This window comes from Cucumis sativus, chromosome 3, assembly GCF_000004075.3.
Source record: "Cucumis sativus cultivar 9930 chromosome 3, Cucumber_9930_V3, whole genome shotgun sequence".
NCBI classification, from domain to species: Eukaryota; Viridiplantae; Streptophyta; class Magnoliopsida; order Cucurbitales; family Cucurbitaceae; genus Cucumis; species Cucumis sativus.
The window spans coordinates 5,904,937-5,923,605 of record NC_026657.2 but is presented as its reverse complement, the minus strand read 5'-3'; the positions used below and the strand labels follow the sequence as shown (position 1 = coordinate 5,923,605).

At 33.3% G+C, this 18,669-nt stretch overlaps 2 protein-coding genes across 2 annotated transcripts; one reads left to right on the top strand and one right to left on the bottom strand.

Moving 5' to 3' along the window:
* Window positions 1-506: 506 nt before the first annotated feature.
* Window positions 507-1,585, top strand: LOC101211633 (22.0 kDa class IV heat shock protein). The gene has a single exon (XM_004133689.3). It carries the CDS (start codon window positions 832-834, stop codon window positions 1,411-1,413), a length of 582 nt encoding a protein of 193 aa, XP_004133737.1. The 5' UTR covers window positions 507-831; the 3' UTR covers window positions 1,414-1,585.
* A 5,025-nt stretch (window positions 1,586-6,610) lies between these two features.
* LOC101211385 (protein root UVB sensitive 6) lies at window positions 6,611-13,994 on the bottom strand. The gene is made up of 13 exons (XM_004133688.3): window positions 13,448-13,994; window positions 12,935-13,033; window positions 12,345-12,458; window positions 10,958-11,029; window positions 10,744-10,854; window positions 10,553-10,672; window positions 9,114-9,215; window positions 8,951-9,023; window positions 8,689-8,772; window positions 8,413-8,477; window positions 8,226-8,327; window positions 7,967-8,146; window positions 6,611-7,322 (listed from the first exon to the last, which is right to left on the bottom strand). The coding sequence occupies exons 1-13, from the start codon at window positions 13,787-13,789 to the stop codon at window positions 7,263-7,265; spliced, it is 1,524 nt and encodes a 507-aa protein (XP_004133736.1). The 5' UTR covers window positions 13,790-13,994; the 3' UTR covers window positions 6,611-7,262.
* Between the last annotated feature and the right edge of the window lie 4,675 nt (window positions 13,995-18,669).

Here is an 18,669-nt window from a genome sequence, read left to right as displayed (position 1 = left end):
AATGATTCGCTATCGTCGATCAAGATGTTCACTTAATCAAGACGATCTGGTGCCAACGATCAAGATGTTCACCTCACCATAATAACATCCAAAGTTGTAGGTCACAAGCAATCAAGATGATCTGAAGCCAACGATCAAGATCTGGAGCGATGGTTAAAATGATCGGTTGTTATAATCGCCGATCGATCATGACAATTATCGTAGTTAATCGTGAAGTTAGCTAACAAGTGTTGACAACGATCATTTACAAGATGTTGAAGTCAAAATTTTTAAAAAACATGACATTCAATAATAATAAAAAGAAAACAAACATATTCCAAACCATTAATCTCAAGAATTTGATTGTAGTTGAACAAACATAAATTTAACTTCAAATGCGAAACTGATAGGCCAAACGCGGGATTTAAGTATTTCTCTTCCAAACACACCAAAGAAGTAATTTAATAAAATGTAAATTCGGAAGCTCTTTGTAGAAGCCCCCCCAGCTCCACACTACAGTCTACAACTAGTAGGGGTGACCCTTACCATCCACCATACACCATCCAATATCCTGATCAATCTCGAACATTCCAATCAAAATAATAACTCCAAATTACAAGAACAATCTACAAACTTCCAATCAAAATAATAACTCCAGATTACAAGAACAATCTACAAACTTCCAATCAAAATAATAACTCCAAATACCCATTCATTTTTCCAATCCAACAAACCCTTCTCTATATAATCCCATCAAACCAACACCCTTACCCTACAACTACAACAGTCTTGAAACATCAACTTAGCCTACAACAAATCAACCTTCATTTTTCTATATATCCGAACTCTCAAATGGGCAATCTAATTCCAGCCATCCTCTGCCTCCTCACGGTGGCGTTCTTGGCAGCGCAGCGAACTGAGAGCTTCATGCCGTACACTGGAGCGCCGTGGGGCACGGTGGTGCCGTCCGACGACCCATTTAGAATCCTTGAACAAATGCCTCTAACAGTCCCAAGGGGAATGGAAACAATGGCATTGGCACAAGTGGATTGGAAAGAGACACCATTTGAGCACAAGATCTTGATAGACATTCCAGGGATGAAGAAGGAAGATGTGAAAGTGGAGGTGGAGGAGAACAGAGTATTAAGGATCAGCGGCGAACGGAAGGCGGAGACGGAGGTGGCGATGGCGACCGAGGAAGGAGAGAAGTGGCACAGAGCAGAGAGGGTAAATGGGAAATTTTGGAGGCAATTTAGAATGCCTGGAAATGTAAATTTGGATGGAATTAAGGCAAGTCTTGAAGATGGGGTACTCATAATTAGAGTGCCTAAATTAGTGGAAGAGAGGAGGAGGCAGCCTAAGATTATAAGTGTGGTGGGGGAAAGGCCTTCTGTTGGAGAAACTGATATCAAAGTCTCTAAAGATGAGATGTGATGATGTAAGAGAGATCATACCAAAATGGTTGAAATTATGTATGGTATGTTGCAAAAGGGTGCTTTATTGAATCTGATGTATAAAATGTACTGAGTTTTGTGTTGTGATGATGTGAGATTTGTAATTAATCAAGTATTTTGGAGTGAAACTGTGTTTTTGTTGTTCAGTTGAATCTAAAATACCATGAACTTCCTCCTTTGTTTTTTCCGTTAAAAATGGCTAAAATTAACCAATTCTTGTAATTCATCTATAATCTGTTACACACAAAGAGGTCTTTAAAAGTTAGATGAGACTAAAAAAATCCATTAAATTTGGTATTGTACAAATTTAGGAAATTCTCCCTAAATTTGGTTTCTCTCAAATTTGATTATCTAAAGAAAAATGTAGACGACCTTGGTCTTACTTGAAAACCATTTTCCACTCTTTCCTCTTTGGGAGATCCCTCTTCTAAACAACATTCAACATCCAACATCACTTTCTAGTTATAGTTGAATGCTATTATGTTATGTTTATTTAGATAGAATATGGTTTGATCCAACGTATTATTATGTTGGTATCATTGAAGTTGATATGTTAGTACAACTCACACATAGCATACTTCCAATTATGTAATATCTGCTGACATTATTTATTACTTGGACATTTTAAAAATAAAAAATAAATTAAAATATTTATAAGTAATAGTAAATTTTGTTGATTCTATCATTGATAGTAAGTGATATCTTTCTATCACTGACTATCAATGCCATCACTACGAATTTGGGGATCTATTGACGCAACTGCGCGTCGCCAGAAAGCCATAATGCTCGGCGAACGCTACTACGATACAAAAGGACACGTTAACTAGAGCGTCGTAAGAAGTAATGCCGACGCAGGAATGTAAATCGCTTAGCATTATTTTGTTTATCGTCTAGTTGTGTCCTGTCTTATTGCCTAACGTTTTTCGTTTGGATACTCCTCTTTCTTTCACCTAAAACTCTTGCATGTAGATATAAAAATTGTGATAAATAGGCGTTTTACTCTTTTGACACTTGTTATGCGTAATCATCTCATTATATTTTCTTCCTTTTTTCTCCCATCAGCGCTTCATTATTCTATCTAAAAAGGTATAATAACTTTTATTTCTACTAGTTATAATTGATATTGGAGATTTAACGTTTTGTTAGTTTTTTTATTCATCATGCATTTAACAAACACGTATCTTTTCTTTTCTTGATTATAGATTCATCTGAATTATAGTAAGTGTATTAGTCCGTTTGTTGAGATATTCGGCAAAATAAAAAAGAGGTTGCATTGTTATGGAAACGGGGGTCAATATCCATCGATCCAGTTAATTGAAGTCCTTGCTGCCATTACTAGTCATGTTGTCGTATTGTCTTGCATTAATAACACCTTGCTCAATATTCAACACCAGCATCCTTCAAATACTGTGCAAATGAGCCATCAATACCATAGTTAACTATTTGCTCCCAACATCTTTTGAATCAAATTCCCGAAATACGCTAACTGCGTCATAAAATAGTCTTCTAACTGTGCATCCTTCAACTATTTTTTCACATTTATTTTAAGATGGTAAAGACAGATTAGGTGGTATGATGTGGGGAATATGGTCTTAATGGAATGTGATATGAATTGATGTTGGTCTGAAACAAAAACAAGATTTGGACATTCTCTAATGGCTGATTTCAAATTTGACATGAACCACGTCCAAGAACCGTTATTCTCACTATTAACCATGCCATTTGTCAATGGATACAAAATGTTATTGTTGTCCATAGCAACACCGACCAACATGGTTTATTGGTACTTACCTTCAAATTGGTAACACCCACAGTAATAACGGGATAACAACTTTTAAACCATGCTAGCTCAGGTCCAATGTCATGAAAATGTACTTGAAGTATTCATTGTCCTCAAGCTAAATATCAAATAAAGTCCCTAGGAGTTTCTATCTTCATTGCTTCTCCATAAGCATGCAACAATGCATATGATTCCTCCGGAGTTCTCCTTGCAAGGGCTAAGGCAGTTTCCCAAGCTTGTCATGCCTTATGTAACTGATGTTAACATACACCAAAATTTCATCGCATATCGTCCACAATATAGTGTAAACAATCGTCCGGACCAACTCCAAATTTATATTTAATTAAATTTTCAATTACAAATTCACTGGTTCGTCTACGATCAAGATTCAAAACCTCAACTAAACATGTATGCTCAATCATACACCTACTAATCATAAATATTCAACATCCTTTCATTCTAGTTGCACGAACAACCCATTTGCAAGAAGGATGGATACATTGCACACTATATAGGTTTTTGTTAGATTTTGGAATTCACAACTCGAAATTGTTCTTAAGAGCCAACAACGACAGTCTCATCTTTACATCAATTTTACTAAATAAAATTTGCCCTTAACATTTGTGTCCAATGGTAATCCAGTGGACGGTTGGAGTACCAAGTCCCCATATTTACAACTACTATTAAAAATTAGGTTTGTTGAGTCAAACAAGTAGCATTTTCAACACTATGGTCTAAACCATCAAATTGTGCTCCAAACATGTTGAATTATTCTACAAACCCACTGGAAAAGTTATGTTTCGAGTTGCGTGTTCCTCCCCAATTAAAAAAGCACCACTGCTTGCACCATCTTGGTTCCGTATCAACCCGATACCATTATCATCCTTTCTTTACTGTAACATTCTGGTATTCATTATCATAATATTGCCATGTGTTTTTCATGTCATTCTCTAGGAACTGTTGTTGAAAAAAATCTTTGAAGGATTATTATTTTGAGTATTTGCCACTATTCTTTCTTGTTGGATCTTTTCAAGACCTATATATATCTAAGGTCTATTGTGGGTATTTCGTCAAGCAAGAATTGAACATCATCGTCATCCTTTATTAATCTAATAGGAGAATCGAAAACTAACTTATATTTGACCCACACAACTATATATGCACACTTTGTATATCAGTTCTCTCTTAATGTATTATATATCATTGTTCTTAGGACTTGGACACCCTTCAAGCAACCTTGATTATACCAGTGTTTCTCGTCATCCTATATATCGCCTATTTGTATGAATATTTGCTTCTTTTCCATTCTTCAATGCAAACAAAATAAATTAGTAAAACTATTTCCACATGCAAAAATTTAACAGTTCTGTAAAATACTTGTTACTAGCTACATGCTACATGCTACATGATACAATTCACAATTTACATGACATGCAAAACTCGCTAACTATATGCTTACCATGTAACCCATATTGGTCACACACTAAATACCCTCTAAATGCACTCATTGAATATATTCAACTGACCTATACATAAGCTAATTATTGTATAACCTGGTGAGTAGTCCAAACTAGTGTTTGAGTGCAACTTAAGTGATTTAGTTGAATAAGTATTCCTAATTTCCTTCCTACAAAAGGTTCCACTTGGGAGTTCTACTTGGGCTTCGTTTCCTTCATTGATTTCATATTTTTGGATAAAAATTGGAGTTTTGAAGCATTTAATAATCAAAGAGTGTTCTGTATTAAGCAAAATGATTTTTCATTAATATGATGAGACCAGATTGTACCCATTTTCAGTCATTTTTCCTAAATTGCAGTCCTACGTCTACTCGCATTAATTGGATGAAATCAAAGAGTAGCGAGCAATATGGTAACATACATCAAGTACAACGTGTATCGAGTACTTAAAAATGTATTTATCTTTTTGCGGTAAACTTGTGAAACGAGAAAGTGTTTATCAAGCATTGAGGATCGGGTAGGCGAGAATCGAGTAGCAAGTGGACAAATAGGTAACTTCACAGTGCTGTGAATGCCATATTTCATTGAGAAACAAAAAGTGTTTATTTCTCGATTGGGCCTCTGAAAAGGGACTATTTGTACGAGGATTTTGAGCATGGCGTCTGACCTCATTGGCACCAGCGAAAACCCAAGCTTAATTCTTCTATTTCTCTCAATTGAAAGGGCAAAAAGCAGGGCCACCAGACCCCTTTGGATACTACAGTAAAAGAATTGGGTCAAACGACCATGTTGGTTGGATTAAATATTTTCTCCTCGATACCAATTCTCAAATCATTTTCGAAAAATCCCTATCTGTTTTATGGGGAAATTCTTCTTTTTTGCCCTGTTTTTTAAGATTTTAAGCACAAACAGATTGCTCTGCTTTTTGCTCTTTGTTTCTGAAATTAGAGGATATTGATCTATTGATATTTTTGTAGTTGTTTGGTAAAGAAATATATATTGGCAGTTAGGGAGATGGGTTGTTAAATGCTAGAAGTGATGGCAGAAGGGGTGAGAATGGGAGAAAATAATAACTTTTTAGGCTAAACCATTATTTCCATGTACTTTTCAATTCTTCTTTATTAAATTTAAAAAATGTCTAACTAGCTAATAAAGTATGTAAGCATTACCAAATGAATCCAAATAATTGCTTCTAACTTCACAGATCAATTAATAGTAATTAAAGTTGTAAAATGATCCTTTTATTCAATGAATCATGGCTATTATCAAATTCAACGAAAAAAAAAAAAGTAAAATGATTGAATACAAAATTTTCAAAACAAAAAAGATTTAGACATCATATAAGAAATTATTTTAGAGCAAAAAGAAGATAAAATGGTTGCATAAAAAATTTCAAAACAAAAAAGATCCTTTTATTCAAATTCTAGAGAAAAAAAGAACAATTATTGAATAAAAAGTTTCAAAGCAAAAAATGTTATTTTAGAACAAAAGACATTGTACTAGATACCTAACATCATATGAACTAAACTCATAAACATATGAACTCCACGGACATGAACTTTCCAAATAGACTCCAGGTATCTATCATCAATCAACCCAGTGCCTCAAATAGAATTTAAAAGCAAATGCATTATCTTTGAAGTCTACTAGTTACTCGAGCTCACCTAAAGAGCTCAAGGAAGAGAATCTGGATGCTAATGTTCTTCCATTGGACAAGTCAGATAAATAAATTTGGCATATTGGTTTGAGAACGATGGAAAATTTTCACCTTCCATTTGAATCAAATCAAGGTTGGGTCGAATAGAATCAAAGATCAGGATGATATTGGATCTTGTTTTGTTTTTCACCTTTATTGAGGACAGCTCATATATTATCATTCCACTTCAATCAGAGGCTGGATTCAAATTCATTAGGTAAATAATCTTGTTTAGAGGCAGAAATTCTTGAAAGTCGTAATCAAAGATTATGAAATAAATTTTCTAAATGTTCTGAAATTTGTAATCAGCATGGGAGCTGACAAGTAGAGCTAATTACAGAAAAATCCCTACCCCATATCTATTGTACTAAAAAAATTATTAAAAAAAAAAAAAAGTATAGCTGATTACCAAATCCTCCAACTATCATAAACTTTATGACAAGTGAGAAGGAGAGAGTTTAAGGCATCATGTATGGGGCCTAAAGGTATATGTACTACGCAAAAATACTCGGTGGGAAAAACATAGTTGCAACAAAATTTTATGACAATAACCATAACTAACAACAAACAACGAGATACCTAGAAATGGATAAAAAGATGGGGGTAAGGCGCATATACGTTAATTAAACTTACCTATCGTTGCACTTAGAACTGAAGTTGTTACCATTTCAATAAACACGAACCCTTGATCAGACCATTTTTTTTCTTTTACCTGTCAACTGGAAAGCAACTCGCTGGTTTCTAACAAGGATCTTCAAGAATCAAAGAGACTTGATGTTCCCCATCCTCCTATCAATGGCTATCCGGTGCAAGCCATTTGTATCTTTGAGATACATATATTAACTGATTGTATTTCACGATGATGAAACCATGCATGTTGCCCATTTTTTTCTTTTTTATCTGTGGCATAAACGAGCTTTACCAGGATTGAGAAGCGATTCTGCCATCACCCATCCCTGCCAAGACACAAATAATTATAATGACAGAAAATCACTTGATAGATATGTTACTCATGAAAGCAACGACGGTACTCAGTAAATACCTGAGAAACTAACAGACAACATAGAATATGTTTATTTGGATTGTATTGACTGAAGCTAATAAGGATCTAAAGAACTGTAAGAGTTCTCAGAAACATGATTCAACTGGAGAAAAAATCGAACAAAGTAGGTTTGCTGTAACAAGAGTACATTAGCCATTCAAGTATTTCGTTTTGTATGTGTAAAAAGTACAACTGGGACTAATGAGTGTGTTTAGATTGACTTTATGCTAATTTGACATTTGTGGAACCATGTTGAGTAACCAAACAAAACATTGATTCAGATCACTTTTAAGTTGTAACCAAACGCACAAGTATGTAAATAATGGTCATTTTAATGAAAAAGTGTTCCAAAAAATATATACATATTATTTTAACAAGTGTTTAAATTAGTAGGCATGTCAAACAAATCCGAGAACTGAATATTATCTATAAAACTGCTATACAATCACCAGATCATCAGGAAAAAAATCCTGCAAGAACATTCTAGATTCTATTACTCTAATAATAGGTGCAAGTAATGCAGGACAAGCCGAAATAGAAACATGTTCATTTTCCTACCTGCTCTGAAGCTTTACTCTTGAAAATCTCATACGAGTTCGAAACCATTTTACATGATGCAGCAATTTCTGCCTCAAGATTGGTCGTTGTGGGCACAGAACTTGAAAAGGCATCAACTTGCTTTTGGTTAGAGTTCTGAGCCCCACTTGATGAGCGTATAAAATGTAACAGCACATGAGCCTGTAGAAAAGTAACTTACATCAAAAGATGAAAATTTTGGGAGGCAAAAATCTACAACAAAAACAAATCATGATCTTACATGGAAAGCAGCTTTTATGATATCATCAGACTTCGCTTGATCTTTGAGTAATGCATATACCTTGCCCTTGGTTTGATTGTATGTCACAAGGTATTTTTCTCTCTATTGCGTATCAAGAGAAAAATGTCAGAAAATTAAAATGAAAGAATAATACTGCTCCAGTAATGAGATGAGATATTATACATACATCAAACAAGGGCTCTATGGCAAGAAATGAACCAGCATCTTGGAATGCATCTTTGAATCTTGGTCCTGCCAATAATTGCAAATAGTTTTACGTGCTTCAACCCCGTGAAAAGAAGGCAAGTATAGCCAATGCACATACAACTTTGATCTACTAACTTGAACTTTCCTTGTTTGCATTTTATGTGATTGAACATAAACATTCATGCCGCATTTTTCTTAATGAGAAGTAACTTCAATTCAGAAGAAAGAAATAAATGCACGAGGATGAAATATTTACCAAGAACTATAGGATTCTCCTTCAGCCAGGGGAAACTTAATATTCTTTCATTCATATTCCCCTTCTGCAATGAGGGTACTCGCCCTGCAAACAAAACAAAGGACACAGTTTTATATGCATGTCTAAATAAATAAAATAATAATAATAAAAGTTGATTTATTCTTTTGGCTACAGTTTAGGCCAATAGAAAAGTAATTTAAGGATTGAGAACATCTCTCTTTCTCTAAACTCTTTATGAAATATCAGATAACACTTAAAGCACCTGTCTTGAGGAATGTCTCTACTGCTACGTTAAATCTCGCTCTGTTCAATGTATGTAACACAACGGATCTGACCTGAAAAATATTGCATATGTAAAGTAGAATGACTAAAAGAAATTCCATAATCAAGAGAAATAAGAAGTGAAAAAAGACAAATCAATTTACCTCTTGATAAGAGCTGAAAATATAACCGCATGAAAGGAGACCAAAAGTTGTAACCAAAGATGGATTTCTTTTTGAAATCATTATGCTTAGGCCAGTTCCTAGCTTCACAAGACATAATTAAAACTTCCATCAGCTTCATATGAAACTTAATTAATCATCTCATATGACATAAACCAACGTAAAGCATGCAGCAACAATACATAAAGCTAAACATACAGAAGAGATAAGATAAACCTCTGCGCATTACAACATTATTAGAAGTGAAAAAATAATCATAGCAATATCTGGACTATTTCTCTTTTTATTCTTCAACGCTTGTTGAGTAAACCCTCTTTTTTATTTTATTTTATATTTTGTTGGAGGGTGGGGCAAACAAATAAACCATCATTTTGGAAAACAAAAAAAAACTAGCATTTCAAAACAATATCATGCCACTTTAAGTTTTTTATATAAAAGTGCTAAAGAATGGCAAGGAAGATATTGAAGTCTTTCTTCTGGTGACTAGGACACTTTCAGGAATCCATAAAAAGTTGGTGAAATGATTTGATTCTCCTCATGGGAAAGAGTCTCGTGTCCACATCTAAAAGGTTCATGTAATCAGTGATGGTCCAATCTATTCTATTTCCCTAGTTCTTATTATCTCTCGTCTGTAAAATATGCATGCTTCTGCTCTTGTTTTATCATGATGCATCCAAACTTAAAACTTGGTCTTAGTAGAGTATTGCTTAAAGAGAGAGAGAGAATAATAATAAAAGCTCATTGATGTCTTCGATGGAACATTGTTATCCTTTTACGAAGTCTTCATCTTCACTGAAATCCTTATGTATATTGAGTTTTCAGAAGAGTTATCCGGCATGTTACTATTTTCTCATATGTTTGTTCTCTTTTCAACTGTGTCCCTATCCCTTTCCTCTGTCAAGCTCTGGAAGGTTAAATCAGAAAAAGCAGTCAGACTTTTCCTTCGCTACTTGCATGTGGGAGCATTAACACCATTAACATTGATTAAGAGTTGCTCCATGGTCTTGGGAAAGGTAAGTTTTGCTTCAATAAGCACATAAGGATTTTGATACATTCTTTGGGGATGGCATTCAGCTACGAAGATATGGGGCCAATGGTTTTGAGACTACTGAAGTAAGTTTGGTTTTGAGTAGGTTGTCATTTTATGATGAATGGGAATTTTTTTCCAAGCAAATTCTTTTGTTATTCTTCAGAATAGATTGGATGAACTGGAATCGAACAAAGACAACTAATATCAAATCAAAGATTGGAGGAATTGAAGTTTAAAAGAATAAGAAAGAAGAAACTTTTTGTTTGAGAACTTGCATCTTCTATAATTTCAGCTTTAGGAGGAAAATGATCAATTTTCTTAAGGATTAGCAAAATTCTGTCAATCACAAACTATCTATTTTTCAGCGTATAAGGAGAGGGACCAACTATACCAGATCTGCTATATTTCCTACGCATTCTCCTTTAGCAGTGACATCTCCAATGTTTTCTCCTTTTGCAAAGGCTTTGTAGATTGGAGTGCGGGTCGATGTTGATGTTACAGCTGAAACGTTCTATAAAGCAAGTAACAAAGTGAGATTTCATAACAGCTAAGATAGTGTACCTTACAAAGAAATAGTCAAACCTTTGCAACATTAGCAGCACAAGCCAAAGGAAGAAAAAGGTGTGGTGCAGCTGCAGTTGCCAGCTCTACCCCAGCACCCAACTCCATAAGGAGATCACCTGCAAAACGTAGCTGCAACCCTCGCAGTGTTCAGAAGACAGATCGTTAACAAAAAAATTAATTTAGTAACTATAATGAGCAAGCTTTTCTATGGAAACTAGTAAATAAAGCTTACCTGCTTGAGATCATAATCAAACTTTTTCCCCTGCCGAGCAAATAGCATTTTACCAACACGACCAGCCCCATCCTGCAAAGAAATGCTACAACTTTGTTAGTTCATCCATTTCTGCACAAATAAATTGTGAAAAAGATATAATGAATAGCAAGACAAGATTATGAAGTGCTGTGAGCAGGCACCCTTTACTTTTGAAAAAAAAAATTGAAACAATGGCTTTCAATGAGAAAAAATAAAGAATACAAGGGCACATAAAAAAATAACCCCACAAAAGACTCCACAAAAGAAAGGGAGTCCATGTCCAACAACTAAGTAAAATGTTGTATAAAATGTAATTACAAAATGTCTTCAAAATCTAAGCCCAAACGGGACATGAAACTTTACCAAAATCAGTAGGGTCATTCTCCACACCTCTAAAAACTTTGATATTTCTGTCTCCCCAAAGATCTAATAACAGAGCACATACCCTGACAACCCACAGGAAACAATTCTTCTCTCTGACAAGTGGATGTCATTTGAGAGAAATTCTAACCACCCCAGAACGAATTTGAAAGAAAAACTCTCAATGGACAGAGAAAAGAAGTAGATCTTAACCAACCACATTCAGCGTTGCTTCTGACCTTTGAAAACATTTAAAACTTTTTAGTATTTTGATTACAACCTAAAACGTCAATTGCTTCATTGAGAAAATTTTCACATAAAAATTGGAACTACAGTTATATCTTTACTCATAGTCAGGCAGCAAGATAACACTGGCCACCATCAGCTACTCCATGTCACAGTTATTTTTTCCAACTATGATCGCAAGCTGGTCCATGCATAATTAGAGTGCTACTTGTGCCACATGTATACACAATGAATGATAGCACAAACTATCAAAGGTCAATAAATGATAGCACAAATTTGATGCATGTATACACATAATGATAGCACAAACTATCCAAGGTCAATAAATGATAGCACAAACTTGATGCATGTATACACAATGAGTGATAGCACAAACTATCCAAGGTCAATACCATAGCATGGACAGACATTAGCTATCTTTTGAGAAAGTTAAACCAGGAGGGAAAAATACACTAAATGTCAAATGTCATTGGCCAATGACCAGCACCACTGGAAGTCGGAAAATTTTTACCACAACAAATGGAATACATAGCAGTTCAGAAAGTTTTAACCATTTATTGTATAAAGTATAAGTATTTATCATTGAACCATCTGAAGAATACTTAGTACTTATAAAAGCTATATGAAAAAAACAAAACCACTTCTGCCGATAATTATGCCCACTTAGATATATTGATCTACTTTAGACCATATATACGTTGAAGAAACAAAACTATGTTTCTAATCAGGAAATTGCAACAGCATTCACAGATATTATTACCTTAAGAATCCAGTTAATAGCAATGGCACCAGGAGTGGCTTTATTTCTGGCGACCCCAACAGAGTTTAATAGTGTCTGTGTTGTGAAAACACCCATTGCTCCACCAAAGAAGTGCTGCAATAAATGAAGCCATCATTACCTTAGCATTCTGATTTATGAGTATGGAAAGAAGTTGAATATTTCTCTTCTGTTTTCTTACAAGAAAAATTGGTGCTAGCTCCCCACCCACCCACCCACACACACACACAAGAAACAAAGCCTTCTTCAACCACATCTCCAAGGGAAAAGGACAGGTTTTGGGTAATTTCTTGATAGAGCTTGTTGGAATTGATTGGAAAATTAGTTACGAAATACCAAAGGTATCTAACCTAATAGTTTTTCTAATTTTTTTAGTACAACAATGGCTGGGGTGGGGGATCCAACCTTCAATCTTAAGGAAAGAAGATCATGTCATTTAGCTTAACTACTGAAATAATTAACCTTATCTAATAAGTAATAATTAATAAACTAACTTTTTTGAACTGACCGGCTGAATATAAGATAATTACAGACCTACATTATTTTTCTGAATTTGGAGTGTAGACTCATACCTTCAAAGCTCTCCACGTCATGTATGGTACATATGAAGGCGTAACACTATCGGGGAAGCCTTCTGGGACTACATACGATCTTATGAAGGACATCATCTCCTGTATCACAAAGTACCCGATCACAACAGCAACAAATTTGGAAGAAGTTTAACTACCTCTTGATTAAAAAAAGAGAAGCAAATACTGTAAACTGATTAACCATCACAAAAACTTCTGCAGTTGCTTCGAAGAATAGTGTGAATATATGAAACAGAACAGAATTAGAAGAATAGAAGTACTTAATGAAGTAAAACAATTATGCATGTTGTAGGAAGTAGAAAAGAAATAACAACAGCAACAACCAATTTCTTGTTTCCTCGATAGAAATTCCAGACAAACCCATCCCACCAAGACCCACATAAACAAATATGGAGAGCAGGCAGAATCCATTTTAAGCACAATTCTCAGTCAATCATCAGAGAGAAACACAAGTAGGCACTTAATTGGTAATAGAAACACAATGCAAATACAAACATCAATAGGAGCTTGTGGTGTTTGCAAACAAAGAGCACGGATCGAGGCATTCTTCAACTTTCCGGAAGGCTGAATATCAGCAACATAATTCCACCTGCGACCATCAATTTCCTCGCAACAAATCAACCTGGAGGTGGAATCAAGAAAGTGATTGTCCAGAATAGGAAGATTGGTGGCGTGTGGGGCAGCGGGGGATGTAGTCGGGGGGAGAGAATCAAGAGGAGGAGAAGCCAAGTTAGCAGTAACGCGGAGAGTTTCCCGAACAAGAATGCGAGCTTCAGTGGAAGAAGCAACAGATTTGGCAGCGGAATTAGGGGACTGCTTGAGATTGATGGGAGCCATTGAGAGAAGAAATTCAGGAATGAAAAATGAGAAAAAGTAGATGGAAGGATGATGGGGAAGAAGGGAAAGAAAGAAGAAGGAAGGAATTCAAAGGGGAAGCATTGGAATTGACGGAGGAAAGCATGAGAGAATTGGGGAGGACGGTGGCCTACAAAGTTACAATTGGCAACTGAGCTAGAAAGAGAGAACTTTTTATTTTGTCCATCGTTGTCAAATGGCATAAATTGCTATCCTCTACCATGTGGTACTTGTTCTTCGCTGTTTACTAGTGGCAATTGTGGGGCCATTTTCTCTCTTTAATTTCTAATTAATAATTCCAAAAAATATTTAATCCTTTACATTTGGAATGATTTTTATTTGTTTGTTAATTCAATTATTTAAATCGGTTAGATTTGGTACTATCTACTTAAATCTAAATGATTCTTTTTTTCTTTGCTGTTTTTTAGATTTGGTACATACTGATTTTTTATATTTTTCACCAGATCTTACTAAATAAGAGTTCGAAAAAATGGAAGGAAGACAATGATAAATTAACTTTTTCAATTTATAATACAATCCATCAATAAATATATTGGTGGTTTGTATAAAAGTTAACCCTAATAATAATCCCTTCCTTTTTTTTATTTTCTTTGCTTTACTATTAATTTTTGCGTTTATCTCATTAATTACAACTTTTGAGAAAGTTACAGTAATAACCCCATTTTAGACTTAACGCAAAATTATCCTTTAATTTACACCCTTCAATCTGAGGGGTACATTAATTTAAGTGCATGCATCAATTTAATTTGTAATAGTAGGCATGTATTTATGCCTTATATTATTGACTCAGTTTGGATACTACCGTAAATTTGGTCTTTTTTCTTTGATGATCTTTGCTCGTCAAGTAGGTAGACATCAAGAAAGTTCAACTATTAAAAAAACTAATCATCAAAAATTCTTTCTTGATGATATTAGTCATAGAAAAAGAAAACTTCCAGATTTTTTTGCCTATCAAGAAAACTAAAAGTCCATCAAGAAAATGATTTTCTTGATGACCAAAATATACCATCAAAAACCTATTATAAGCTCATGTTGATCAGCTTCTACAAATTTTAAAAATCTTAAATTACAAACTTTCAATTAACTCATTAAAGTTGAACACAATAACTAATTTAATTTTGATAAAATCCTTTATTTCAATCTAATCATAATTACAATAGTTAACTTTTAAAAAATTAATATTATATTATCGATGAATAGGAAGTAATAATTGAAAAAAATAGTAAAAATTTAAGAATATTATTGATGAATATCGTGTTTACTGAGTTGGTTAACGACGGTCTAAATTTCATGATTCCAGAAAAATAGTTTTTTCTTAATGGACAATGTTCATTAAGATATCATTTTTGTTTATGGACCTTGACTTTGGTCTTTATTAAGAAACCCTGGACCCATCAAAAAAATTCTAAATCCATCCAGAAATCCAAAACAAATATATTAATTTTTTTCGATGATGGCCATTGAAAATCAAGAAAATTCATCATAGTTCATCTAAGAAAATCTAACTTGATATGCATTATCAATCAACCAATATATTATCTGTGATGTTTATTATCCATCAAAGAAAATAATGAGACTTTTCTTAACGTACACGATTGTCAAGGTAAACATTGTATCAAGAAAAATATTTTTCTTGACGGACCTTTGTCATGATCATCAAAAAAATCATAATTTGTATGCCGCAAGAAATATCAAATTTGTAGTAGTGGAAATTGCTTAAGACCCTTGACACATTTTCCGGTTAGATATGAGTAGCGTTGTCTAGTTAACTTTTGGTATGGCTATTGATTGGAAGGGGTAATACCCTCAAAGAGTTTAGTATTTGAGTTTATTTTGAATATGAATGGTTATGTTGATGTGAATGTTGGATGATTTCCTTCACTTTGAGGGGATTTGGGGTTGGCCTTCTAACTTTAGAAAGGGTTTGATGTGTGAGTGTAGGTGCATTTAATAGTGACATAGGTAGAGTGAGAGGATCATGTGACCTTGCTCCTACACCATGTGAATTTTGTACAAGCACACAAGGTTACAATTTTCTAGATTTCTCTCTATTTTTCCTTGTGTTATTTTCTTCATTTTCATTATTTTGTTACATTGTAACTCATGGCATTTGATTCAATTGTGTGTTTTTGGCTTAACTAATATAACTATATCGGATCAATTTTATCTGTTTTTTCTGTTGAAACTTATATTATCTTCCTAATTTGAGTTGATCATTTAAGTTAGTATGTTTGTAAAGTTTCAAGGTTGAAAAAGTTAAAGTTAAAAATGAATCTCACTAACATACATGGGATTAAAAGCCTAAACATACGTCGTAATAAGACTTTAGACATAAGGCACATAGTAGAACCACAAAAAATGCACTAAACCTTCTTAGGTTTAATTAGTCCTAGAAATATAGGACAAATTATCAAGACATTTAAGGAAACATGAAAATAAGAAGATTGAGGGCCTACTTTTTATCTCATATTAAAATTGGTCATTCTGAATTCTTGTGCATCCTCAAGACAACCCTTGTTTCAAATTTGAATCAAACTCATATACTAAATTCATAGTTTGATTACTTTGATATGTTGAATCGAGCAAAAAATGTTCGTATTTTGACTTCATAATTATCTTTTTCGAGATTCATTCACCCATATACGTGCATAAACCTTGAAAAGGGGTAGTTGTTGAATAGAAAATTTTTTAGATCAATCACAAATTGCCGCATCATTTACTAAATTAATGATGAAAATTACAAATAACTGAATTTAAGACTAATTTTAAAAAATTCACATGTATTCGAAATTAAAATTGAAAACATAAATTGGTCAATGTCTCCTATTTTCTTTCTAACCGTTGAATCAAGTTAATAATTTTTTGTTTAATTAAATATTATTTACTTGGACTAAGTCCAATTGAAACCAAAAATAAACTTAGTTGAACACAAAGGCTAAATATGACCCAAATCCATGTGCTCATGAGTATGACCCAAGTCCATAAACCCCACCATGAAACTCTATAAATAGAGGGTTCCTCCACATTTGTAAGGGTTTTGGAAATCTTTTACTCCATAATGTCGAGAGAGAATTCTCCCAAAAGTTAGAAGACTCCTAACTCCTGAAGTCAATCGCCCTCGAAGATTGAAACCCGCCCTCGAAGATTGAAACCCATTTGAACTTCAAGAACATCACGTGTTTCGTTTCCTCAAATCAAATGTAAACATTCAATCGAGAGAGAATTAAATGATCAAATTCTAAAGGTCGAACCACATCGTATCAAATCAATAAAAATACAACATCAACACAAGTTCAAGTTTACGAATCAAATTTCTCTGGAAATCTCATGCAAACGCACACTTTACCATTTTATTAATAAAGCAACTCTAATAAAAAAAATTAATTATAAAAAAAAACATGAGCAAAGAACGTATCCATCCTTTTACAATGTATACAAGATTATCATGGTTACGTTCTAACAACAAAAAGTTTACATTCTAACAACAACAAAAATTAAGGTTACTTAATTTAAACATCTACCAAGAAATACATGCAAAAACATATTTATATATAGAAATAAATATATATATATAACAAAAATTAAAAATTAAAAAGGAACATGAGAAAATGTACTTTGGATTTCTTCTTCCCAATTTTTTTTTTTTTTTTTGACTTATAAGCATGAATGAAAGAAAAGAACAAGACATTAATACTCAAAATTTTCAAAGCAGATGAAATTGAACGGTTGGGAGATAGAGAAGAATCAATAAATGAGTAAATGGTTGGGAGATAAAAGTTAAGAGAAAGATGAAAAGAGTGGAAGAGGAAGAGAAAGGTTTTAATAAGAGAATTAATTAGAGAAAAATGTGAGTTCCTTCCTAACTAGAGGAGAGTTATTTGTGTACCTCTAACTACTTTATAATGAAATTTCACTCAACCATTTTATTAGTAAAACAACTAAAAAAATTAATTTAATTTAGTAATTAACTACATTAGTATTAGTTTTTGTGTTTAAAGTACACAAATCACCACTATAATAGTAATGAAAAAAATGACATAATTGAAATAAAAAGTTTCTTTCCACATCTATGATTTTATAGTAACATGAGTTTTGTATAACAAGATGGATTTAAATTCATTCTAACAATTTAGGTTTTTCAACCAAATGAAAATTAATATATGTAAGGATGAAATATTTAATTTTTATATCATATAGAAAAATATTTTTTATATATAGGACGATGTACTGAGTTGTCATGATCTTGCTAAAGTAAGTTTAGTTCAAACAATATGATAATGTTAAATAACGTTATTTCTTAAGTATTGTAATAAACAAAAGTGATTTATGGTTGCATTTGTTTCTTATTCGTTTATTCCTTTGAAAAAATATTCAAAGATATATAGAACGAATGTGCCAACATTATCATAAAATTCCACTATGTAAGTAAGAATGTCATTTTTCTTGTTTAATTTAATATCATATCTTATAAGGAATTTCCTCCTAGTTTATATGTACGTTTCGTGTTCATTATTCTAACTTTTTTCTCTTTTTCTTTTTTCCTTCACAACTTTGTTTGAAACTTTATGATAGCGGTGGTTGGAAAAATTTTGAATGACAATGACATACCACCTAACATTTCATTGAACACCAACAATAAAGAGGAAGATCTCACAAACTTTAATACTTAAATTAGAAATGAAAGTTGCAACAAACTAAAGGTTTAACTATGTATTTACTTGGAGAATTTAGCCTAAATTGTGACTCTAGAACCAGTTTCACACCCATATGTTTATATTAATAATAAATATCTATAGTTATCATCAATGTCAATAATCTATATCGCTATTTAGGTTGATATT